Source organism: Diospyros lotus, chromosome 3 (genome assembly GCF_014633365.1).
Source record: "Diospyros lotus cultivar Yz01 chromosome 3, ASM1463336v1, whole genome shotgun sequence".
NCBI classification, from domain to species: Eukaryota; Viridiplantae; Streptophyta; class Magnoliopsida; order Ericales; family Ebenaceae; genus Diospyros; species Diospyros lotus.
The window spans coordinates 32,024,146-32,049,907 of record NC_068340.1 but is presented as its reverse complement, the minus strand read 5'-3'; the positions used below and the strand labels follow the sequence as shown (position 1 = coordinate 32,049,907).

The 25,762-nt window shown below is 35.0% G+C and overlaps 2 protein-coding genes across 2 annotated transcripts in view; both read left to right on the top strand.

Annotated features, from left to right (window-relative positions):
• Positions 1 to 8,087: 8,087 nt before the first annotated feature.
• LOC127796333 (glyoxylate/succinic semialdehyde reductase 1-like) lies at positions 8,088 to 11,470 on the top strand. The gene is made up of 8 exons (XM_052328418.1): positions 8,088 to 8,261; positions 9,171 to 9,281; positions 9,362 to 9,463; positions 9,699 to 9,800; positions 10,593 to 10,708; positions 10,862 to 10,940; positions 11,023 to 11,193; positions 11,273 to 11,470. The coding sequence occupies exons 1-8, from the start codon at positions 8,151 to 8,153 to the stop codon at positions 11,360 to 11,362; spliced, it is 882 nt and encodes a 293-aa protein (XP_052184378.1). The 5' UTR covers positions 8,088 to 8,150; the 3' UTR covers positions 11,363 to 11,470.
• A 978-nt stretch (positions 11,471 to 12,448) lies between these two features.
• LOC127796945 (mitochondrial import receptor subunit TOM40-1-like) overlaps positions 12,449 to 25,762 on the top strand; it is a 22,816-nt gene continuing 9,502 nt past the window's right edge. The window contains exons 1-8 of the mRNA XM_052329346.1: positions 12,449 to 12,764; positions 14,738 to 14,819; positions 14,926 to 15,025; positions 15,112 to 15,207; positions 15,323 to 15,373; positions 15,475 to 15,586; positions 18,073 to 18,192; positions 23,327 to 23,595. Of these exons, the coding sequence (XP_052185306.1) occupies positions 12,638 to 12,764; positions 14,738 to 14,819; positions 14,926 to 15,025; positions 15,112 to 15,207; positions 15,323 to 15,373; positions 15,475 to 15,586; positions 18,073 to 18,192; positions 23,327 to 23,595 (957 nt within the window). The 5' untranslated portion in view covers positions 12,449 to 12,637. The remainder of the gene's footprint in view (positions 12,765 to 14,737; positions 14,820 to 14,925; positions 15,026 to 15,111; positions 15,208 to 15,322; positions 15,374 to 15,474; positions 15,587 to 18,072; positions 18,193 to 23,326; positions 23,596 to 25,762) is intronic.

The window sequence follows — 25,762 nt, the reverse complement described above, 5'->3', positions numbered from 1 at the left end:
TTAGATTTGAACCGACATGGTTGTTTTGTGTGTGAGATTTACTAATGAGTCGAACCATCCAATTAGAACGTGAGAATGTTCATCTATATGGTTCCGTATTGCTAGTATATGGAGACATATGTTGGGAATATGATCTGTTGCCCTCATTGGTATTTGATGGGATGAACATCCTATGTGATCTACTATTAATGTAACGGGACAGTCTCTCCCTAAGGTAGATTGAATGTCAAAAAATGTGTTTCCTGATATGTTATCTAGTCACATTAATGAGACTTGACACATAATTACTATTTTATGAGTTTGTCATTCCATGACTCTCGCTCAGTCGGGACGTTAGATGATGGAATGATTATAATACACGATAATCGTTAACTGTAATAAATTCACTTGAAGTAAGACTTCACTACCACTTATACTATCCTGAACTGCTATTAGGCGCTATTCAGAAACTCTCGGAATATTATTGGGATTTGGAGAAGTTTCGGTGATGGGTTAAGGGGTTAATCGATATCGAAAAGGATTTCAGTGTTATCTGATTGCTAGTGTAGTTGTTGTTGTCAAAATACAACAATTCGAATTTTTAGGAATGGGATGCACGTGGATGTTGTTGGTCTCGGGACTCGATCGAAGATTTAGCTGCAAAACTAAGGGGGGCTTCCGAAGGGTTCCTTCCGAAAGACACTTCCAAAGGGTGGCTCGCAATAGGCTTCCGAATGGTGGCTCGCAATAAGCTTCTAAATGGTGGCTCGGGATAGGCTTATGAAGTCTGGCTCGCAATAGGCTTCCGAATGGTGACTCGGGATAGGCTTCCGAATGGTGGCTCGCAATAGGTTCCAGTCAAGTGGATGATGCCCTTGAGGGGTCTTCCGAATGGTTTTTGATCCTTTCGAATAAGGCTTCTGAAGGTAACTTCCCCAGCAACTTCCGAATGAGGCTTCTGAAGGAACATGAGTAATGCTTCCGAAGGATCTGGAGTGATGCTTCCAAAGGAACTGTAGTGGACAAACAAGGATTAGAAGGTTTGCGGGATTTTTCTCCCGCGAAGGCCCTCCGATGCTTAAGTCAGTAATGGAAGGAAAATAATTGTGAGAAATGGAAAATAATACTAAATTTCAGAAGAAAAGTGGGAGAGAAATACCGATGTTTTGATCCCTTTTTGAGGGTTGAACTTGGCATTTTATAGAGATCGAACAGGGAGCACACATGGCCCTTCCGAAGGATTCCTTCTGAAGGGACCTTTCCGAATGAGGCTTCCGAAGGGTTCCTTCCAAAGGAACCTTCCTCAGCAGCTTCCATTCCAAACCCTTCCAAAAGTCCTTCCTCAGCAGCTTCCGAAGGTTCTTCCCTTGCAGTTTTCGAAGGGTTCCTTCCCCGCAATGCTTAGACTTCTCCTTTTTGATTATTAGGGCAAAACAATTATCCCCCACTTTTTGTTTTGTTCTTCTTAAATACAAAATGAAGAGTATTTTCTAAGCATAGGGCACCATCAATCGAAAACGGTTCTTCCCAAAGAACACCCCCAAAGGCCCCTTCTAAAAGACCTTTATTTCCTTATGAATTTTTTCTTAGGAACCTTGCTTCCCTAGGAATTTTCCTTCTCTATAAATTTTTCCTTAAGAACCTTGCTTCCTCAGGAATTTTTCTTCCCTATCATTTTTTCCTTAAAAACCTTGCTTCCTAAGGAATTTTCCTTCCCCAAGATTTTTTTTCTAAGAACCTTACTTCTCCAGGAATTTTTCCTTAAGAATCTTGCTTCCCATGAATTTTTCCTTAAGAACCTTGCTTTCCCAAGAATTTTCCTTAAGAACCTTGCTTCCCTAGGGATTTTTTTTCTAAGAACCTTACTTCTCCAGGAATTTTTCCTTAAGAACCTTGCTTCCCAGGGAATTTTCCTTCTCCAGGAATTTTTCCTTAAGAATCTTGCTCCCCAGGAATTTTTCCTTAAGAACCTTGCTTCCCCAAGAATTTTCCTTAAGAACCTTGCTTCTCTAGGAATTTTTCCTTAAGAACCTTGATTCCCCATGAATTTTTCCTTAAGAACCTTATTTCCCCAAGAATTTTTCCTTAAGAACCTCGCTTTCTCAGGAATTTTCCTTTCCCATGAATTTTTCCTTAAGAACCTTGCTTCCCTAAGAATTTTCCTCCCCCTGCAGCTTTCGAAAGTCCTTCCCCAGCAGTTTCAGAAGGGTTCATTTCCCGCAATGCTTAGACTTCTCCCTTCCGATTATTAGGGCACAACAATTGTCCCCCACTCTTTGTAGTCAAGTCTTTGATCAAGTCCCGAGGCCGACGACATCCACGTGCATTCCATTCCTAAAAATTTTAATTATTGTAATTTGGCAATAACAATAGTGAATCTAGAAAGTCACACACCATATAATGTTGCGTTTGGTATCTATATCGTGTGCTCGAAAATGTCTCATGAATTGATTGGTCAAAAGTTAACCATTGACCATTTCCCAATAGTGTATAGTAATAATGCATGGTATATAGTGTGAAATCAACTATTAATTATAAAGAGGCGACATATTGTAAATAGTACACAGTAAGAATGTATAGTGTATAGTAAAATTGCATAGTAATTTCTTGAATTATTGAAAAAATAATTAAGGTGGGGGCAGATTTGAAAAAGTTTACAAATAGAAGAAGAAAGAAAATAAGGAGAGGGGAAAATTCTTATAATATAAAGGGAGAGGCTGGGCCTCTGCTATATCTCTCTTTCATTCACATGTTTTTGTTTTATCTTATTTTTTTTTCTTCTAAAAAATCATATAAATTGTACGTACATGTAATTGTTATGTATATAATTTTGAGACACGAGTACTACTAATACGCATATCCTTTGTGTTTAGCATAGGAATAAGTGACTGAAACAGTACCTTGTTGCACATTAGGTGTGGACTGACTAGGACTACCACATCTAGAGGTGGATTCAGTTTCAGTATAAAAATTGTTTATGTACTACATCCTTAAATTGGATAGTAGGTATGAGATTTATTTATGTATTCAATTATTATATATGCGTATTGATTAAATACTCAATCTCTATATGATGTGTATATTATATTTCGATGCACGCATCTAATACACAGTATAAATTTTATTTTTATCCGTACCGCTATACTAGTAATTCCCTTTAGCTACATCCTCTATCTCCGCCAAGAGAGAGGAGGCAATAGCAGTCAACACGCGAGAGACGATCGAAAGGCGATTACTAAATGTGACTATGAAAAGAGGAGAAATAAGATGAATAATAGAATTGAAAATAAATTTATAATTAAATGAGAAATATTTTTATCATTTAAGCAGCTCTCGATAAATTCGAACAAAGTAAAGAAATTGTTAAATACAAATCATATTTCGAATGTTGATGTTACAAATCTACTAATTTCTTCTTAATCACCCAACAACAAAATTGACTACGGGTTCCTTTGAAGATGAACCCAATAATGATTAATCAAGCTTCCTCTTTCTGACCCTTCTAACCCACATTTGAAAGCGAATGTCACCAACCATCTAAAACTTTTGCAGGATTTTTTTATTTTTCTATAATGAGATGGAGGCATTTGAAAAAAATAAAATGTTAACGATATAGAATAAATGATCAAATTTTATAAAACTCAAAATAGATACATATTATTTTGAAAAATGTAATAATTATTATTATAATAATTTAAACAAATTTGAAGTGTAACATTTGGAATTCATTAAAAGAATTATATAATAATATTATTATATATAGAATATAGTTAAAATTCAGAAATTTGTGGGGGCCGTGCCTGTAAAGTGAAAGCTGTCCGCCCATCTAGTCGGTCGGCTATATTGGATGCTTTCTGCCAAAGTCTCCCTGAAATGACTTCTCTTTTGCCTGGGTACGCTGTAATTTTGTAATAAAATGCTGATTTTGCCTTTTATTTTAATGTTTAAATAACATTTTATTTTATCTTATTATTTGTTTTATTTTTTCTTTTTCCTTTTTAACCGAATTTATTATTTAAAATTATTCTAAAATACATTAAACTGATTCAAATTTTTTAATTTAAAATATTTAATCTTTTGTAATTTTATTTTTACTAAAAAATCTCATTAAATTAGTTTTCAATCGAAAGTTAAATTCACACGTCGAAAAAGAAAAATATCATCGTGTTCTATTAAAAGTAAAATTAAAAAATATTAAGTGTTATAAATTATAAATTTTAAAAAAATTAAACCTTAAAGTTACGCTACAAAATTACAATCCCAACAAAAAATTATTTTTTTTTTATAAAATATAAATAAGGAAGGGCAAGTATTAGGCAAAACGTGAGTTGGGCAATTATTATTTCTACCAGCTCTAAAAAATACCTAATGACTAATCAATTCCGATGTGACTTTAGAACCCTATTGGAATATGCAATTAAACTTATAGGTTAAGTGAGAGTTGATATCTTGCATGTGACACGGGACAGTAGGGGTATGCTCTCTCTCTTAAATTATGCGAACAATTATTATATTGTTAGATATGAATATCATAATAATTATGTATTATTTAATCCAAAAAGTCAAGATCAAGAAGTACCAAAGAAAAGTATATATAATCGCTAACAACCCAATATTTGTTGGCGTCTAGCAAGGACTAAGGAGATAGATTATTTTAATTTGGCATTTTGCCACTTGAGGTCACGTGCCTGGGTCTCACCCCCCACCAATGACCATGAAACGAAGTCATCAAGTGCTTCAAGATGTAATGCGGCCCACGTTCTCCGAAGTTCTTTCTCCACGCCGATAGTAAATACTAATAGCTCCTATATCATGCCCCGCCTTCCTCATCTAATTGCTGGGCCTGCCGACAATTCAAGCCCACTAAATCTCAACGCAATTGCAAGTCGAGAATGCAAGGATTCAGTAAATAACTAAAATTGTTCTAAGTGGATGGATTAAGTGATTGATTTATAATAAGTTGAGATTTGTATTAATAGATCATAAATTTGATTTTTTATTCTGCATAATAAGACAAAGTCTCTATCTACAATTTATTTATTTTTGTTGTGTCATAAGTAAAAGCCATTAGAGGGTCAAGTAAGCCCAAAATATCTTTTTGGGCTAAAAAATATAAAATCCTTTTGAATATTCTAATAAGAGGATAGATAATTATCCATAGTGAATTCTAAATTTTAAAATGGTTATGAAATATTTGAATAAGCATTATCCTTAATAAATTATATCCCTAAAAATGATAAGATAGACATCATCTATCAATATAAGCATTATCTACAATTCTGTTACATTTTAAATCATTATATATTTCTCTATAAATAGGTAGTTATGCATTCCTGAAATGGGAGAGGTCTTTGATACTATTTCAATACTGTTTATTTTATTATATTCGATATCTAATTGAAGTGTCGGGAGTGTTTGAGCGGGAACCTACCCACGTCCTCTGATTGTTTTCTTATTTTTGCAGACTCAGGCGGTTTGAAGACGATATTTCCATTCTATAAATTTATTGTTGTATCCATATCACAACAATTTTGTTGAAATTGAAAGCACGAGCGACAAGAGATTGCGCAGGATAATAATCCTAATATATTTGGGCACAAATTTAATTATCAATATACTTATTTACAATTGATTTTTTTCAACTGATTTTATTTATTCATAATTTAAATATATATTAATTATATATTTACATAACCATGCATGAAATTAAACTTATAATCATCTTTACCTATAGGAAGTTAAGCTAAAATTCATTAAACTGATTCAAAATTTATAATTTAAAATATTTAATCTTTTACAATTTTATTTTTACTACAAAAATTTCGTTGATTTAGTTTTCAGTTGAAAATTAAATTTATATATCAAAGAAGAAAAATATCATAATGCTCAATTAAAAGTAAAACTGAAAAATATTAAGTGATATAAATTATAAATTTTGAAAAAATTAAACCTTAAAGTTACGCTACAAGATTACAATCCCAACAAAAAAATGGGTTTTTTTTTTATAAAATATAAATAAGGAATGGCGAGTTAAGTGAGTTGAGTAATTATTATTTCTATCGGCTCTAAAAAAGACCTAGTGACTAATCAATTTCGATGTGCCTTCAAAACCCTATTGAAATATACAACTAAATTTATGGGGTTAAGTCAAGAGTTGAAGCCCAATCTTAATAATTTCTTGATAAGAATATTACTTAATTCAAAAAGTCAAGATTAAGAAGTACAAAATAAAAGCATAATAGCTAACAACTCAATACTTATTTGCGTCTGGCGAGGATGAAAGAGATATATTATTTTTTTATTTTTTGATTATCTCAGTAGTCAGCAATAAATGATGGACAATTTGAGTTTTTAGATTTGAATCTACTCCTTATATAATTACTATAAATTAGATTCAAATTTATCTCTCCTATCTAAATTTGTGAAATCAAACGGCGAAACCTTACAAATAAAAAAAAAATCAATTGTCCATTCCTTATTTTAATTTGATATTTTGCCACTTCAGGTCACGTCCCCCCACCCAAAAAAAAAAAAAACCATAAAACAAAGTCAATGCATTTTTCAAGTGCTTCAAGATGTAATGCGGCCCACGTTCTCCGATCTTCTTTCTCTAGGCCGATAGTAAATAGTAATAGCTCTTATATAATGCGCCCCTTAATTATTTTTATGGGCCCGCCTTCGTCGTCTAATTGCTGGGCCTCCCGACAATTCAAGCCCACTAAATCTCAACGCAACTGCAAGTCGAGAATGCAAGGATTAAGTAAACAAGTAAAATTAAATAATGAGGTATAAATAATTTTTTAATAACTTTTGGGCACAAATTTAATTACCAATATATTTATTCATAATTGATTTTTGTTTATTCATAATCTAAATATATAGTAGAATATATATTTACATAAACATGCATGAAATTAAACTTATAGATTTATAGTCATCTTTACTTGTAGAAGCTAAGCTCAAATTTAAGCTCGAGTTTAATAAATTTGTAAAGCCAAATCTATATTTTTTCTTCTTTAAACTTTATATGAAAAGTCTATCATAATCGTAATTTTAAATCTAATATATTAAATATTTAACTTTTATAATTTACACCTATTAACTATTTAAATTAATTTAAAATAATGTGTGAGTTATATATAAAATAAAAGAAGAATCGACCAAACCGATCGTTCATTCCGCTTTCCCATTCATATTTGGCTATATTTTTTGCTCTCATCTCATGTCTTTTGTTATCTTTAACGAAAGAGTTGAGTCTTTTGTCGGTTTGCTGCCATCTTGACTATTTCAATCGACGACTCACAAGTTATAATGGACCCATTCTTTTCTTTTTTTGACTGGTGAAACATGATCGGTCCACTATTTCTTCATTCTTTTTTACTCTGATTGGCGACTTGTGAGTCACGATTGACCCTTCTCCATCTTGTTTGCTCCAACTAGTAACTTGCGATCAACCCATCATTTTTTGTCCTCTTTGCTTTTATCAATGACTTACAATCTATTTATTTGTAAGTTTGAAATTTGATAACAGTTACATGAGGTGTTTTACTATTTTGTATTCAATAAGCAAGATTTGAAGTTTAAAAGGTTAATAGGTTTTTCATATAAAATAAAAAGAAAATGAAAAAAATGGATTTGGCTAGTTTTTAAATAAAAAAATTTAAATTTTATTTATGTGCTTGATAAAATTATAAATAAATAAACTTCAAGAGAGGAGAAGGAGAGAGAATAAGGCAAGTCGAGGCGAAGAAATAATATTATTGGTACATTTTTATATAGTCTAAAAATGTCTCTCACAAGATGCATAAAGACGAGAGTTATTTTAATTATAAAATATTTTTATATAATTTAAAATGTATAAGAATATATATATATCTAGCATGATGATGAGCCGAAGAGATGGATGGACCGTTTCCCAGCCATGATGAAGTCGAAAATAAATTACCCATTTTGTAGCCCATATTGTATAGAAACGATGTAGACTCCAAGGCATCTTTCCGTCATCTTCAATGATAATGATGCGTTACGAAACTCGCGAATAATGCAGGTTTTTAATGCTGAGTGAGTGAAAACAGCACTAATATTAGTTTATTGTTTTCTCATTTGTGGGTAATATAAAGAAGCAGGGACCCGGGAGAAAGAACAGGAGAAGAAGAAGAAGAAGAAGAAGAATGGAAGAGGAGATTGGGTTTTTGGGGATGGGAATAATGGGCAAGGCCATGGCCGTGAACTTGCTTCGCCATGGCTTCAAGGTCACCGTATGGAACCGCACTCTTTCCAAGGTCCTTCCTCTCTGATCTCTACTTTTTATTGGCTGATGAAATCTTGTTCTCTTTGTAAATGGGTTGCTAGATGTTCAAATATGGGGGAAGAGTACTAGAAGAGTTGAAAAAGATGAGTTGACAACTGGTTTTTTGACTCATAATAAACTGTTTTGAGCAGGTTCAGGGAAGATCAGTCTTCAAATTTTGCATTACAAATTGCATATTTAGAACCCTATTTGTTTTAAGCAAGGATAGAAGTCCTGCTTACGAGGAATACGATGAATCATCTTTTTTTACTAGAAAAACCCATGTGAAACAATTGGCTGGTTTTGTATGATTTTTTTTTGTTTTTTCAAGGATTAGGAAGTCATGTAAAACAAATAGATCATTACTAGATACATTCCAATCTGAATTTCTGATTGCCAGTAGCAGGAGTCTATGATCTCTCTCCCCTTGAAATAGGCCTTGATTAGTGGATACAAGCTGACCTTGTTTACTGTCTCATACTAAATGGGCCATGCTTTGGTTTCCTCTCCAAGATGGAATTTATGTACCTGGTGCGAGATATTTTATACAGCTTTGATGTCAACTATTTCGTCCAAGCATAACTATAAATTCATAGATGTGAGTGATGCAATCTCAACACAACTTTTTTTGTTAGCATCTCTCTCACCATCCTTCGTAGGATTTTGCTGAAAGTTATATTGTTTAAAGGGCGTCCCCAGTGGGGACAAGACTCCCCGGGTTGTAAGGTTTTCTCCTGCTCACAAAAAAAGGCCAACTTAAGAAACATGAGGCTTACACACTTTCGCATCAGTGGTTGTCCTGATTATTGTACCTGCTCCCTTAAACACTTAGGATTTGCTTGTATTTTTTGATATTTTGGAACACAAGCCTCTCTTATTTGGAAGCATAATGCGTGTACAGTGTGATGAGCTCGTGGATCATGGAGCATCAGTTGGAAAAACTCCTGCAGAGGTAGTCAAGAAGTGCAAGTACACCATTGCAATATTGGCCGATCCTACTGTAGCTCTTTCGGTGGGTAAATCAAATTTGATTTTGATGACAGTTAACATTTTAACAATCTTGACACAGTTGTACTTTGGATGCATGCCAAGGTTGTTTTTGACAAAAATGGTGTTCTTGAGCAAATTAGCAGTGGAAAAGGTTACATTGACATGTCAACAGTTGACTTTCACACTTCTTCAAGGATCAGCGAGGTCTGATTTTCATTCTTATTTTCTACTTCACACAATCTAATCATGCTAGCTACTTACTGACAGCCAATTCTCATATTGGAATTCATTTTTCCCTAAAATTGTAAATTTTTCTTCAATATTTCTCACAATAGTTTACATATATCTCAATTGTGTTGGGTGAAGTTTTATTTTCTTTCTGAAGTAAATACCAGTTTCACATTGAGTAGTAACATTTCCACACTTCTCATGTCTTTAGGCAATTATATCAAAGGGGGGTTATTTCCTTGAAGCTCCAGTTTCAGGTAGCAAAAAGCCTGCTGAAGATGGTCAATTAGTGATGCTTGCTGCGGGGGAGAAGGTAAAAATATTTGCAACACAGGTGCAAGTTTATGCAGCTTTAGGGTTTATGTAGTTTATGGAGAGGGTCAATTAGTAATACTTGCTGCAGAAGAGATGGTAAAAATATTTACAGTAATACAGGTGCAAGTTTATGCAATTTCCAGGTTAATGTTTCATGTTAATGTGCCGGTGGAATGCAATTTCAAATGAGTGGCAGGGGCTTTATGCTAGCCTGAGCCAAAGTGCAGGTCATATATTCCAGCCGTGGTATTTGTTCACAAATATTGGTTAACCATTAATTGGGCATATGCTTTTAGGAAATTAACTCGTAGCCAGCTTCTTGAAGAGCTCTCGAAGGCCGAAGATGCTGCCTGTTTTTAAGTCATCAACAACTACAAACGTGAGGACAGGAAATGTTTTGCTTCATATCAAATGTCGATTTGCAGATCTAGTCTCCTAAGTACAGTAATATCAGATTACTTCTTATGATGCCATAGGTGTCACCATTATCACTGGGTCTCATCTTTGAAATCATGCATTAAGTTTTTGTTGTAGTTTGTTGATTAATTAGAATCCTTAAAAAGCCCAAATTAGTTCAGTTGCAATGAACTGCTGGCTCAACAATCTAAAAGAATTTATTGAACTTCATTAGTTAGCTCTAGCTGTGCTAGTCATAACCCAATTTTTGCCTTGAAGCTTCATTAGTTAGTGTGGAGAAGCATCCCGCGGCATTTTGACTCACGCTCTTCTTATACTGGATACTCTGTTGTCTTAACTTCAATTCATCATCTCGAATTGTCTGTAATTGCAGGCTTTGTATGACAAAATACTTCCTGCTTTCGATGTCATGGGAAAGAAATCTTTTTTCCTAGGTCAGATTGGAAATGGAGCAAAAACGAAACTTGTTGTCAACATGATCATGGGGAGGTAATAGTTCCTTTTCCTACGGGAGAGAATTTTTTTTCCCATTAACTCGGAGATTGTTGCATTATTGAGCCCAACAAAAGGTGAAAGTATGCAATAAACCTATGCATCGACATCGACATTGACATCAACAACTTGAGATTTTTTCCTCTGCAGTGTGCTGAATGCATTTTCTGAGGGGCTCACCTTGGCTGACAAAAGTGGACTGGACCCCCAAACTCTTCTCGATGTGTTGGTGAGGCATAAGACTAGAATCTTTCCGCGGATTCCTTGTCATTTAGAATTGACTCGCACTCACGATTCTTGTTGTCTGGTAGGACCTTGGAGGAACCGCGAGTCCGTTGTTTAGGATGAAAGGACCCGCCATGATCCAGAAGAGTTACCCGCCTCAATTTCCTCTGAAACATCAGCAGAAAGACATGAGGTTGGCTCTCGCCCTAGGCGATGAAAATGCAGTATCCATGCCAGTGGCAGCCGCCGCCAATGAGGTAAGTCGTTGAGTTGGATTCTTATTCAGCTTGTGGATAAGATAACTGAGATTGCAAAGGCGTGGCTTGGCATATGCAGGCATTCAAGAAAGCCAGGAGCATGGGGCTTGGGGACCTCGACTTCGCGGCTGTGCATGAGGCTGTGAAATTTCCTGGAAGTTCGTCTTGAGATGCAGATGCTTGCTTGGTGATCACAAGCAGTTGCATTTGTTGTGTTTCTGTGTGTGTTGTGGTTGAGGTTGAGGTTTTCTAATGAATAATAATCTCTTTGCAAATACATGTGGTTGTAGAGATTTCTTTAGTTTTACTTCTGAAAAACATCATGACTTGTGTTTATAATATGAACAATATCATAAATATAGTACATAAGATACAAGTTAAGTGATTGGGTCATGATAAATTGAGATTCGCACTAATAAGTCACTTTTATCAAAATTGAGAGCACGAGCGATAGGAGTAATTTCAATAATATCATAATTAAATCTCGTTTTTGGTATAGTCATTTTGAATATGATTCTTGAATTTTGAATAATATAAAAAGTGTTAATATTCAAAAACTGATAAATTTTTACTAGAAATAAATGGATTATTATTTTTTGATATTCAAAAATCAGACGTGCTAAATAGGAGAACATTCATGGGCTTCTCAGTGCTGACCCCATGTTGGGCCTGGCTCAAAAAAGACATGCCCTGTGGACCCTATAAATAAAAAAAAAAAAAAAGACTGCACACTGTAAAAATTTATAATTTAAAACTGTAGCTACTTATTTTTTCGTTGAAACAAAATCATATTTAAGTTATTATTTGCCATAAATACTGTTTTATTATATATTATTTACTTATTTGTGATTTTATATATTATAATTTATAAGTCTTAAATGTGTAATTACATTGTCATTTAGCATTTTTTTTTTTTTTTTTTACGTTTGATACTATTTCAATGTGTTCAAGTTTTGAATTATTATATTTTATTTGTAATAAAAAAAGATATATTTTTAAGAGATTGATTATTTTTAGTTCGAACTCTATTTATTTTTGGTTTATGAAATATTTAAAATATTTTTAATAAATTTTATATATTTGATTAAATGATGTTAAAATATTTCATAACCTAAAATTTAAACTGCAAAAAACAAATATAATTCAAATTTAAAATTATTTTATTTTATTTTTCATATATTTAACAATAATAAATAATTGGTTGGTTGAATTGTAATTACTGATATTTGATTGTTGGAAAATGGGTCCAAGGGGTTTGTAAGGAGGGTTTTGGCTTTCTGCATTTTCTGTCTCACACAATCAAAGATCTCTCTCTCCCTCCGTAGCCGCAACCGAAGAAGAGAAGAATTAGAAGAGGAAGAAGAAGGGAAATAACCATTTCTTCTTCTTCTTTTGCTATCCTCACCGAATCCGGCCTCCTGTTTCCCTTCGAGAGAGCCAAGCAATGGCCACCCTCGTCCCTCCCGCCGCTGCTACGCCGCCGGCATCGACACCGACGGTTGCGGAGGAGGTCGACTACCGGAACCTCCCTTGCCCCATTCCCTACGAGGAAATACACCGCGAAGCCCTCAGTAAGTTTCCTCAACTTATCACTTCCTGATTCGTTATTACCGTTCTTGCTTTTCCTGCTTGTTGGACCCATGTTCAATAGGAACGAAATGGTACTGAGAATGCCCGCTTTCTCTCTGGTTTATGTGTCTTGAAACTTTAATCCTGAAACTATAGTTAAATTCTAAATGTATTGCATTGGCTCGACTTACCACTGCTTTTGATTCTTTCTTGCTGGTTTTCTTGTCCTGATTATTATTAGGAACCAAAAGGGCACCGGGGTTGTATGCTTTATGATTGATATGTGCGTTGAACCCTAATTCTGGGACTACAATTACATTCTAATTGTACTGCATTTGCAAGACCAAACATTATCTTGCTGATAGTTTACTAGTTGTAGATATAAGGGAAGCCTAGTGAAGGGAAACGGATTCATTTCCCATTGAGAAGCTTGTGCTTTTGATACCCTTGTTGGGATCTGCTGTTACAGAAGCTCCATTTGAATGGATGAGTCTAGGGAAGAATTGTAGTTGGAGATTGTTTGGATATGTTTAACTTTGAGAAGTTGCTGTGTCTTTTTCCTTCAAAATTCTTGGAAGGCACTTGTACTTTCTATTTTGTCAAGCCATCAGTGGTCCCAGCTTTGCCGGTTGTACTTGCTAAACTTCCCAGTCAAGTTTTTTGTGACATGCTGGAGTTACTTATTTCAATTTTCTTGCCCTGATGGTTCATGTAGGACTAATAGCTGTTTCATTCTTATTCATCACTATTAATATTCTATATTCTAGCTAACAAAGAAGTATTAGACTGTTTTTGGATGACATTGATATTTGGGTAGCACTGTAGCAAATGTTCTCCATTTTGCATATTGTAGTTACAAGGGAAAGAAATGCCAAGTGAAGGGACAGGGATTGAGAAGTTTGTGCATTTGATACCCTTGTTGGAATGTCTGGCTACAGAAGTTCCTTTCCATTGGGTGAGCATTGGGGAAGAATTTTAGTTGGAGACTGTTTGCATATGGTTAAATTTGAAAAGTTGCCATGTTTTGCTTTCAACACTCCAAAGAAGTACCTTTTCCGTTTGGTCAAGCCGTGAATGGTCCCTGCTTTGATGCTTTTATTTGCTAAAAATGTGATGTATTCTGTTTCATTTCCGGTCCAAGTATTTCTCAACATATGTTTACTTATTCCAACTTGCTCGGTCTGATAGTGTAATCATTTCATTCTTATTCATTATTTTGATATTTCAAATTCAAGTTCACAAAGAAGCATTACACCATTTATGGTGAATGGATATCATTCATATTTTGGTAGAAAATGTTCTTCATTTTAGATAATTAAAGCATTTCATTAGGACCATTACTACCAATCCAAAGAAATACTGCAATCTGATATCTATGGTTTATGATGAAAAGTTATGAAGTTAAGGATTTATTTTTAAACATGGCCAATTTACTTTATACCCTCTATTTCATCTGAAGTTGTTAGTCTTATTTTATTAGGAGCCGTGATTGTTACTTTGCCACCAAATATGCATAGGATTATGAAGGTGAAAAGACAAGCTATTAGTTATAGGACTGTAATAAAGAGGATGACACTAGGCTCATCTTGATCTACCAAAGGCAAGCAGATTGATATTGGTTCAAATCAAATTTATGAGGTGGCAGTAATCTTTATCTCATCATTGCTACAGTGGGCTATTTTCCTTTCACTGGAAACTCTAATAAGAGGCAAAATTATCATGGGGGTGTGGCAATTAAGGAAGTAGCGCTTTCTTACTTTTGACTGCACTTCTATCATAACATTTATTTTTTGCTATATTGTTGCAGTTTGAAATGATGCAATAGTTTAATCACTCATTTTCTTGCAGTTTGCTTTGATCGAAACTTATTAGATATTCCTTGGTTTTATATTTATGACTAGCAGAATTCTTGAGTGCAAAACTTTTCTTTTTTTATTGTGCACAATGTATATTCTCATGAGAAATGTTTTTGCAGTGTCCTTAAAGCCAGAACTGTTTGAGGGGATGCGCTTTGATTTTACCAAAGGACTCAATCAGAAATTCTCACTTAGTCACAGGTTACTTTGTACTATCATTTTATTTCCTTGGTGTTGCCACTTGAAATTTCCTTGTGTACTCTGTAATTATTGATTCCCCCCTTTCTTCTTGTCCTCCACTCTGTAGTGTGTTCATGGGACCAACTGAAATTCCATCTCAATCTTCTGAAGCAATTAAGATTCCCACTGCTCACTATGAATTTGGTGCTAACTTCATAGACCCAAAGGTATGCAATTCATATTTTCACCTTTGGAATTTTTAAATCTACTCAAATGCTTATCTAACCAGAAGAGAGTTTGACTTTTTCCACAGTTGATGCTTTTTGGGAGGGTATTGACAGATGGGAGACTGAATGCACGAGTGAAGTGTGATTTGTCTGAAAATCTTACCCTAAAGGCTAATGCTCAAGTATGAATGTTAAATATCAGTCCATCTTTTGTTTTGCTTTGTTTTTTCTGTTTATGCAAATCAGAGATTCTCTACTCAATAAGCTAACAGAATAGCTCTGGGTTTCTATTTTCAGCTTACAAATGAGCCACACATGTCGCAGAGCATGTTCAACTTTGACTACAAGGTTAAAATTCGTATCTTTTAGCATCAATTTATATATGTATATGACAGTAATTTGAAGCATGTTTTTGGTTCATGCTGCTGCTGATGCCTTAACACATACAGGGTTCGGACTACAGGGCCCAGTTTCAACTAGGGAATGGGGCCTTATTTGGAGCTAGTTACATACAGGTAAAAGAAATCTTCCCCCTTCTAGCAAAAAATGAAATCTTCCCCCGTCCTCTCTTTCCTTCATAAAATATAATTTTGTGTTTCATGCATGTACGTAGCAGGCAGGCATCTAATGTTTTAGATGGAAACTCAGTCAGATTTATGCAGGCCTTCAGCCTGCATTTTGTGTCAGAAAGCTGTGTCAAAGTAGAAAAAGGGTAAATTGCACTCAGACCCCCTGTGGTTTGGGTCATTTGTGCGAAAACCCCTTGTGGTTTGGAAATGGTTCTATAAGTCGCTGTGGGATTAAATTAAAGTTAAATTAGCTAAAATAAAAAACATAAAATTTGAAAAAAATGGTTAGCATACAAAAGGAGGCACTGTGTTGCTGTTTGCCACCGCCTTCATTAGCCTTTTCCGCTAGGGTTGCAATCGAATCAAGTTGAGCTGAGCTTAGAAGCGAGCCAATTTCGAGGCTCGCTTAGGCTTGGCTCGTCAAAAGATTGATGAGCCAAGCTCGGGCTCGAGCGCAACAAGCTTCTAGCAAGCTTGAGCCTGGGTTCGAGCTCGAGCTCGAATTTGTTAGAATTATTTTTGAAAACTTGGTAATTTGATATGCAAATAATCAACAAATATAATTTTAAATTAAACCTGATAATCAACAAATATAACATTAATATGATAATAAACTAATAATAACTTTAAACTACAATCAATATAATATCGTTTACCATGCAATAAGAAAATCAAATTGCTTGTCTAGCTATTTTCAAAATACAACATAATTAGAATTACAACAAAGGTGTTTTCAATACAACTTCAAACTAGCTACTCTAAACATCAACCTGCAATTTTAAATTGCAATATTAATCAGTAATCACAATCATATATTTAAAATTACAAATATCAACCTACAATTAAAATACCAACATATATTTCAAAAGCCTTCAAGAGTCATATACCTTGTTTTGTTTCATTTTAGCAATAAGTCTATTGCAGAAGAATCTTAGTGATGTTTTTATCCTATAAATAAAAAACATAAAGATTAATAATTTTTACCAATATCAACTAACAAGTAACAAAGGAGAATAAAAAAAAAAAAATTATACTTACTTTCTTTTGATGCCATAAAAAGCTCTAAACCAATCCTCACCAGATAGCAACATTGAACTGTATTTGTTTCCAAATTTGAATGGTATTGATCTATATCCTGACCAGCACTAAAAGTCACTTCTGAAGCAACTGTGGTAATAGGAATTGACAAGACGTCACAAGCCATCTTAGACAAGATATGAAACTTCAAATTATTCGTCCTCCACCATTCCAACACATCAAAGACTTTATCATCTTCATTACAAATGTAAACACCTTCCTCTAAATAAACATCTAACTTTGATTTTGCAAATTCAATGGTGTCAATAGTTCTTATAAAACTATGAAATTGTGCCCTTCCATTTACCTTTCCTTTGGCGCTCAAATCATTGCCCGAAGCAATTTTATGACATTCAACTTATTTTTCATTGTTGCTTAATTTGTGACTCTCAATATACTTATCATATAACTTGTGTAAAGTGTCTCAAACTTCTTTTAAGTGAATAACAATAACATCATTGGAGTAAATCCTAGGAAAATACCATTCTATCAACTTCATCTTATTTCTTGGATCCAAGATAGCTGCAATTGATATAAGCAAGTTGCACTCACCCGACAAACTTTTATTTCATTTTGACAGCCATGGCATTCATGAAATCATCATCATCTAAACTTGCATCATCCAATGTTCTTTTTATATGGTACAATTTAGGAAGAAACAAATTTGAAGTTGGATATTCACTTCCATAAATTATTTTAGTGATCTCATTGAATACCTCAAGTAATGAACATACAACTCTTACCTTTCTCCAATCTTCCTCGCAAGGCAAATAATTATCATTTGAATCTATTTGTTGATACCTCAAAAACACATCTTTAAACTCCAAAGCAATTACTAACATAGCATATGTAGAAAATCGGGCTTTAATTATACAATTTTTGTAGCCTAAGTGTACTGTTTTTTGTTCCTAAGTGCCAGTTTTTCATGCATAATCGACTCCATAGGGGCGGTTTTCATTTTTGTAACATATATATTTGTTTGATCCAATTAATAGAAGTAGAGGTTTTATGTCCAAGCATCTACATGGTATCAAAGCATTCCTGATTCTAGTCCTGGTTCCAACAAATTCTGGTCTTGATTCCTCAAAATTCTCCATTTGTTACAAGTTCTCAATGGCTTCCTCCACCTTAGAGGTCTTTTCTTCCTCTCAAGTCCCTTTGTTCCAAGTTCTAATGGAGGATCTGATTCCCCAGCTCTTCTCATAGCAGGAGACAATTGAATGGGCACAACTATCTTCAATGGTCCCATTCAGTTATAATGTTTATATGTGGCCGAGGGAAAGATGATTATCTCACTAGTGTTGCCCCTAAACTGAGCACAACAGATTCGAAGTATAAGGCTTGGAAAGGCAGAAAACAATATGGTACTGTCATGGCTTATCAATTCCATGACTAATGAAGTCGGAGAAAATTTCATTCTCTATAAGATGACAAAAGATGGGACGACAAAAGAAATATGGGATGCTGCAAATGAGACACATTCCGACATTGAAGACATAGCGGAGGCATTTGAGATTGAAGGTATTCTCCCTGATTTCTGTCAAGGGGATCTTACAGTCGCACAATATTTCAGTCGTCTCATTAGATATTGGTAGTAACTTGATATGTATGAGACCACCAAGTGGGATTGTCAAAGTGATGTTGACAAATATAAGGAAATTGTTGAGAAAGAAACGAAACTGAGGTTTTTTGGGGCCTCAACAAGGCCTTGGATGAAGTTCGTGGACGAATCTTAGCCATTAAACCTCTACTGAACTTGTGTGAAGTAGCATCAGAAATTCGATGCAAAGAAAGTTGGAAAAAGGTTATGATGGGCACCGTATTTTAGCTACCAACCACCGAAGCATCTTTTATGATTTCTCGGGAAATGATGACCACCTTACCAAGAAAGGAAGACCTTGGTGCGATCATTGCAAAAAGACTGGTCACACTCGAGACACCTGCTAGGATATCCATGGGAAGCTTGCTGATTGGAAACTAAAAGGTAAGAAAGAAAGTCGTGGCCACCATACTATAATTGAGGAGAGTTCCACTGCAGCCCAAACTGGCCCAATTCAACAAGGAACAACTAGAAATTCTTCAAGGATTGATTACCCAGGCCCAACAAACATGAATCTCCCCTAATACTACCATCTCAGCAACAACCATAGTGGCTCAAAAGAGTAATTTTCTTGCTACACTTAAGGTTAAAAAGGTGGACAATAAAGGTAGTTGGATTGTAGATTCTGGAGTCTCTGACCATATGACCGGTGATATATCTCTCATCCAAGATTTCACACCTTGTTATGAGAATCACACTGTGTGTATTGCTGATGGTTCTATCTTGAGGGCGTCGATATAGTTCTGTTGTCATTTCAGAGAACCTCACTCTTGAATCAGTTTTATTGGTTCCCAATTTAGATTGTAATCTTTGATCTATTAGTCAGCTTGCTTGGGAAAAGAACCGTGTTACTAAATTTTTCCCAACTCATTGTGTTTTTCAAGATTTGAATTTGGGATTGATGATTGGCAGTTCTAAGTTGCATTTGGGGCTCTATATGTTCAAAGTGATTGAATCCTCTAGGAGACAACCCTGGAAGGCAATTGAAGAAAAACAAATTTTTTCTGCCCTTAGGTCTTATAAAGATAGTGAAATAATGTTATGGCACTATCATTTGGGTCATCCTAATCTTTTGTATCTTAAAGAACTCTTTCCATCGTTATTCAATAAAAATTCCGTTGATATTCAATGTGAAGTCTTTTGATTGTCTAAGCATATTCGCAATTCTTATCCAATTCAAAAATATCAAGAATCTCATCCTTTCTCACTGATTCACAGTGATGTTTGGGGACCATCTTAAATTAAAAGTGTAACAGGTCCTAGATGGTTTGTTTCATTCATAGATGACCGCACTCATCTTTCTTGGATATTTCTCATGAAAGAAAAATCCGAGGTAGGTCAATTGTTCAAAAATTTCCACAAAATGGTTCAAACTTAATTTAATGCTAAAATTCAAATTTTTCGCACTTATAATGCCAAAGATTATTTTAATTCCATTCTTGGGGCATACCTAATTCAAGAAGGCATTGTCCACCAAAGTTCTTGTCCTCATACCCTCAACAAAACGAGATTGTTGAATGGAAAAATCAGCATTTGGTAGATGCTACTCGAGCACTTATGATAGCCTTTCATGTTCCTAAAATATTTTGGGGAATGCTGTTATTACTGCTACATATCTAATGAATAGAATGCCTTCTTGAGTCCTCAAATTCGAAACTCCATGTCAAGTCTTTCTCAAGTCATATGTGGAGATTTGAGAAAGATTCGGGAGGATAGCAGATAGGATAAATAGAATTCGAGATTCAAAGGAGGCAGCTGAGTTAAAGTCGCGAAATCCAAGGAATGATAAAGCTTGGAAAAAGAAAAAAGGAGTAGATAATTCAGTTTGAATATTAGTTGTAGCAGTTCAAATATTAGTTATTTAGATTTGAATGTATTCGTAATTTTTAGAGATAGCATAGATATCTTGTACGTGTATATGTAGGTTAAACTAGAATACAACAATATATAATTCTTCTCCCCAATATTTTTTGCATGGTATCAGAGCAGAAATTTTTTTGTTTCCCTTTATTAAACCCTAGGCGTTAATTGCCGTGCAACTCAGGTTTTCCAATCCTTCTTCTTCATGACCTTCAGATTTTCTAAATCACACTATGGCTGGGAAAAGCAATCAGTCTTGTGTCCAATGATAGTGAAGATATTGTTGTCAACGGCTCCTGTGTTGTTGGTTGGTAACCTTCAGTGGTCCCAATCCATCATGATGTTCATCTGTGGAAAGGGGAAGGATAACTACTTAATCGGGGCTACAAGCAAACTAGGGGAGGACGATCCAAAGTTTCGGATATGGAAATTTGAAAATAACGTGGTTACATGGTAATGTCCTGGCTCATTAATTCTATGACAAATGAAATAGGTGAGAATTTTCTGTTATATGACACTGCACAAGACATTTGAGAAGCTGCTAAAAAAACCTACTCACATGTTGAGAGTACTTCTAAGTTGTTTGAGATTGAAAGCATGCTTGATGATCTAAGGCAGGGAGAATCCCAGGTAACATAGTACTTTAATTCCCTAAGCAAGTAATGGCTTCAATTGGATAAATTTGATACTATCTAGTGGAAGTGTTCAGAAGACTCGAGAAAATATAAACATATTGTTCAGAAAAAGAGATTATATGAGTTTCTCATAGGTTTGAACAAAAACCTAGATGGAGTTAGAGGGAGAATCCTCGGTACCAAGCCTTAGTAAGCATTTGGGAGGCCTTTTTTGAGGTTCGTAGGGAGGAAATCACAATGAAGATCATGCTGAAATCTGCCATTCCAAGTCTGGAAAATTCAGCCCTAATCACTCGAGGCTCTCCACAAACATTCAAACAGAAAAAAGGGGTGTTCTTTGTGTAATCACTATCATAAAACAGGACATACAAGGGACACTTGTTGGGAAATACATGACAAACCAACATATTGGAAGCCGACTCATGAAAGGAAGAGTAGCGGCAACCTAGCCTCTATGGAGGAGACCACCACAGCCTTAGCACCTAATATTTTCAGCAAGGAGTGGATAGAATGGCTACAAAACATGTTTAGAAAGGCAAAAATCACACAGTCTTCATCAGTTACATCTGGCTCTGTAGCCCACAAAGCTAATTTCCTAAATGCTTTTATTGCTAAGAGCAAATTATCTACTATGTGGATAGTTGACTCAGGGCCTCTGACCACATGACTGGGAATATCAAGCTACTAACAAGCTTTAAACCCTGTGATGAAAATTGGACTGTAAAGATTGCAGATGGTTCTCTGTCAAGGGTAATAGGGACAGATTCTATAGTTTTATCCAAGAATATTATTTTGAAATATGTTCTTTTGGTGCTTAATTTGGACTGCAACCTCTTGTCAATCAGTAAACTTACTATTGATCATGATTGTGTGGCCAAGTTCTCAAATAATTTGTGTGAATTTTAGGATTGGACTTCGGGGAAGATGATTGGCAGTGTTGAGGCGTGTTCGGGACTCTATCTCCTTAAAAGGACTAACCCTGAGAGTAAACAAGTTCATTCTAGCAATTGCTACTCAACTGAATGGTCCGTTTGTCTCTCTAATTTTTATTCCGGTAATAATAGTGCAATTATGTTATGGTACTATAGGTTGGGACATCCAAATTGTGTTTACCTTTAAGAAATTGTTTCCTTCATTGTTTAAAAATCAAGATTCACATGTGTTTCAATGTGAAATCTGTCAACATTCTAAACATGTTAGGAACAATTATCCCAGCCAAATTTACACAGCATCCTATCATTTTTCTTTGATTCATAGTGATATGTGGGGGCCTTCAGGGGTTAAGAATGTTATTGGTTCTCGTTGGTTTATCTCTTTTATTGATGATCATACTTGCCTTACTTGGGTATTTCTTATGAAAGACAAGTTTGAAGTTGGTCACATTTTCCAGAATTTTCATTCAATGGTGCAAAGACAATTTAATGCCAAAATTCAAATCTTGAGAACCGATAATGCCAAGGAATACTTCAACTCAATCCTTGGAATCTATCTTTTAAATCAAGGTATCATTCATCAAAGTTCTTGTGTTGATACATCCCAACAAATTGGGGTTGCTGAATGCAAGAACATACACCTTTTAGAAGTGGCCAAATCACTCTTGTTTTCTACTAATGTTTCTAAACATTTTTGGGGTGAAACCATTCTTACGGCCACCTATCTCATCAATAGAATGTCCTCAAGGACTCTCAACCACCAAACACCCAGTCAGATTCTCCTTAAATCTTTTCCTCACACTCGGGTTCTTTCACACACTCCACTAAAGTTTTTTGGTTGTTCTGCCTTTGTTTATGTTCACCACCAATTTCAGAGCAAACTTGATCCTAAATCCATCAAATGCATATTTCTTGGCTACTCTTCTCATCAAAAAGGTTACAAATGTTTTTCTCTCGAACATAAAAAGTTTTTTACCTCAATGGATGTAACTTTTTTTGAAAATTAGCCCTATTATCCCAAAACTGCTATTCAGGGAGAGAACACTCTAAATAATCCTCAAGAATATCAATTTTGGGATATCCCCTCAATGTCTAGTTTCTCTATTCCTATTCCTAGCCAACAACAACAACAACCTGATTCAAACCCTTATGTCAGTCACCATCCTTCCCATTTCGATGAACTTCAAGTTTACTCTCGGAGGAAATCTAATCAAAAGGGGAGTGAACAACAAACATGTCCAAGGACTGACCACGACACTGACTTGGATCTGTTGGTAAGTGAAAGTACTACTATTAGTGATAATTCTGATGGTACAACTATTGATAATGTTACAGCCATTGATGAGGAACTCAATTGACCCATAGCATTGAGAAAGTGTGTTAGATCATGCACTCAACATCCTATTCAAAACTATACATCATACAAGGGTCTCTCACCTAAATTCATTGCATTTATCTCAGGTATAAAAAAGTTGCAGGTTCCAAACAATATTTAGGAAGCCCTTCAACACCCAAAGTGGAAGAGAGCTGTCCTTGAAGAAATTCAAGCCTTGGAGAAGAATGAGACTTGGGATATTACGGACTTACATATGGAAAACATCCCATGGGTTGCAAATGGGTATTTATAGTGAAATATAGAGAAGATGGGCAGATTGATAGATATAAGGCTCGACTGGTGGTAAAAGGCTTCACACAATCTTATGGTATCGATTACGAAGAGACATTCGCCCCAGTGGCAAAGCTAAATACCATTAGAGTTCTATTATCTCTAGCTGCAAACATGGATTGGCCTCTCCACCAATTAGATGTGAAGAATGCATTTCTAAATGGAGACCTAGAAGAGGAAGTCTACATAGATATTCCTCATGGATTCGAAACTAATCTTACAAAGAATAAGGTATGCAAACTAAAGAGATCACTCTATGGACTCAAGCAGTCTCCTAGAGCCTAGTTCAAAAGATTCACAAAGGCAGTCAAGAAGCACAGATACAGTCAATGTCAAGCAGATCACACTTTATTCATCAAACATTCCTCGGGAGGTAAAATATCTATCCTTATTGTGTATGTGGATGATATCATTGTTACAAGAAATGATATTTCTGAAATAAAGAGCCTTAAAGAAGTACTTGCAAAGGAGTTTGAAATTAAAGACCTAGGAAACAAGATATTTCTTAGGCATGGAAGTTGCAAGATTTAAATATGGAATTTCAGTCTCTCAAATGAAGTAGGTATGTTGTGTTGCAAACCAGCAGACACACCCATGGAATCTACTACAAAGTTAGATATTGGCAAGGAAAGTGTCCTAGTTGACAAAGGAAGATATCAACGACTGGTGGGAAAACTTATATATCTGTCACACACTAGACCGGATATAGATTTTTTGTGAGTATTGTGAGTTAATTTATGAATGATCCTAAAGAAGAACACATGGAAGCTATCTATCGCATCCTAAGTATCTAAAATTGACTTCAGGCAAAGGGTTAATGTTCAGGAAAACCTTGATGTTGATTGGGCGGGCTCAATCCTTGATAGGAGGTCAACCTCCGATATTGCTCATTTGTATGGGGAAATCTAGTCACTTGGCGCAACAAAAAACAATCTATGGTCTCTAGGAGCAGTGCTGAGGCTGAATTTAGAGCTATGGCTCAAGGATTCTATGAAGGAATATGGCTGAGAAGATTACTACACGACTTACAAATGAATGTTGCTAAACTAGTAAAGGTGTTGTGTGACAACCAATTTGTTATCAGCATTGCAAAAAATCCAGTTCATCTCGACTGAACAAAATATGTAGAAATTGACAGGCATTTCATCAAGGAAAAGTTGGAAGAAGGGGCATTTAAGCTTATCTACACACCTACCAATAGTCAAGTTGCAGATATTCTCACTAAAGCTTTACCAAGGAGAATATTCAATGAGTTAAGCTACAAGCTTGGTTTGAATAATATATTCAGCCTAGCTTGGGGGGGGAGTGTGGAGATTTGAGAAAGATTCAGGAGGATAGTAGATAGGATAAATAGAATTCAAGATTCAAAGGAGGCAACCAAGATAAAGTTGCGAAATCCAAGGAATGATAAAGCTTGAAAAAAAAAGGGAGTAGATAATTTAGTTTGAATATTAGTTGTAGCAGTTCAAATATTAGTTATCTAGATTTGAATGTATTCCTAATTTTTAGAGATAGCATAGATATCTTGTACATGTATGTATAGGTTAAGCTATAATACATCAATATACAATTATTCTCCCCAATATTTTCTGCATCATATCCTTCGAATCATCTCATTTCATCTATTCCCCTTAAAGTGTTTGGATGTACTTCTTTTGTTCATATTCCTCATCAAAATTGAGATAAATTTGATCCTAAACCCATCGAACATATCTTTTTTCGGTTATACTTTAAATCAGAAGGGATATAAGTGTTATTATGTTCTCACAAAGAAATTCTATCATTCAATGGATGCTACTTTCTTGGAAAATCAGCCATATTATTCCAAAATTGATAGTCAAGGGGAGAGTGATAATTCAAAATATCGGCTTTGGTATCTTGAATTCAAACCCCCAATTGTCTTTTCTTCTATTGTGTTTGATATGCTTGTGTTTGTGCCTGGTCTGAAAATCAACTAGAACTAGAATCATAGTAGTCGTAGCCTTTAATTGAACCAAAATCACAGCCTCTAATTGTTCCTTCAACTGTCAACAACAAAGAGTTCATTATCTACTCTAGAAGGAAGAAAGATCAAGGACATGTAGAAGAACAAGTGCATCCCAAGACTAACCATGAAACTGAACCAAGTTCAACTCCAAAAGAGACACAACAAGATAACACTATTTCTAATTTTGAAGGAGTGAATTCGGATAATCTTGATATGCCAATTGCCCAAAGAAAACTTGTAAGGTCTTGCACAAAGTATCCCATCTATAACTTGTTATCTTACAAGAAGTTGTCTCCAGAATACCATACTTTTACAACTAATCTCTCAAATATTCAGATTCCCAACAATATTCAAGAAGCTCTACAAGTACTTGAATGGAAGCAAGCTATAAATGAAGAGATTAGAGCACTT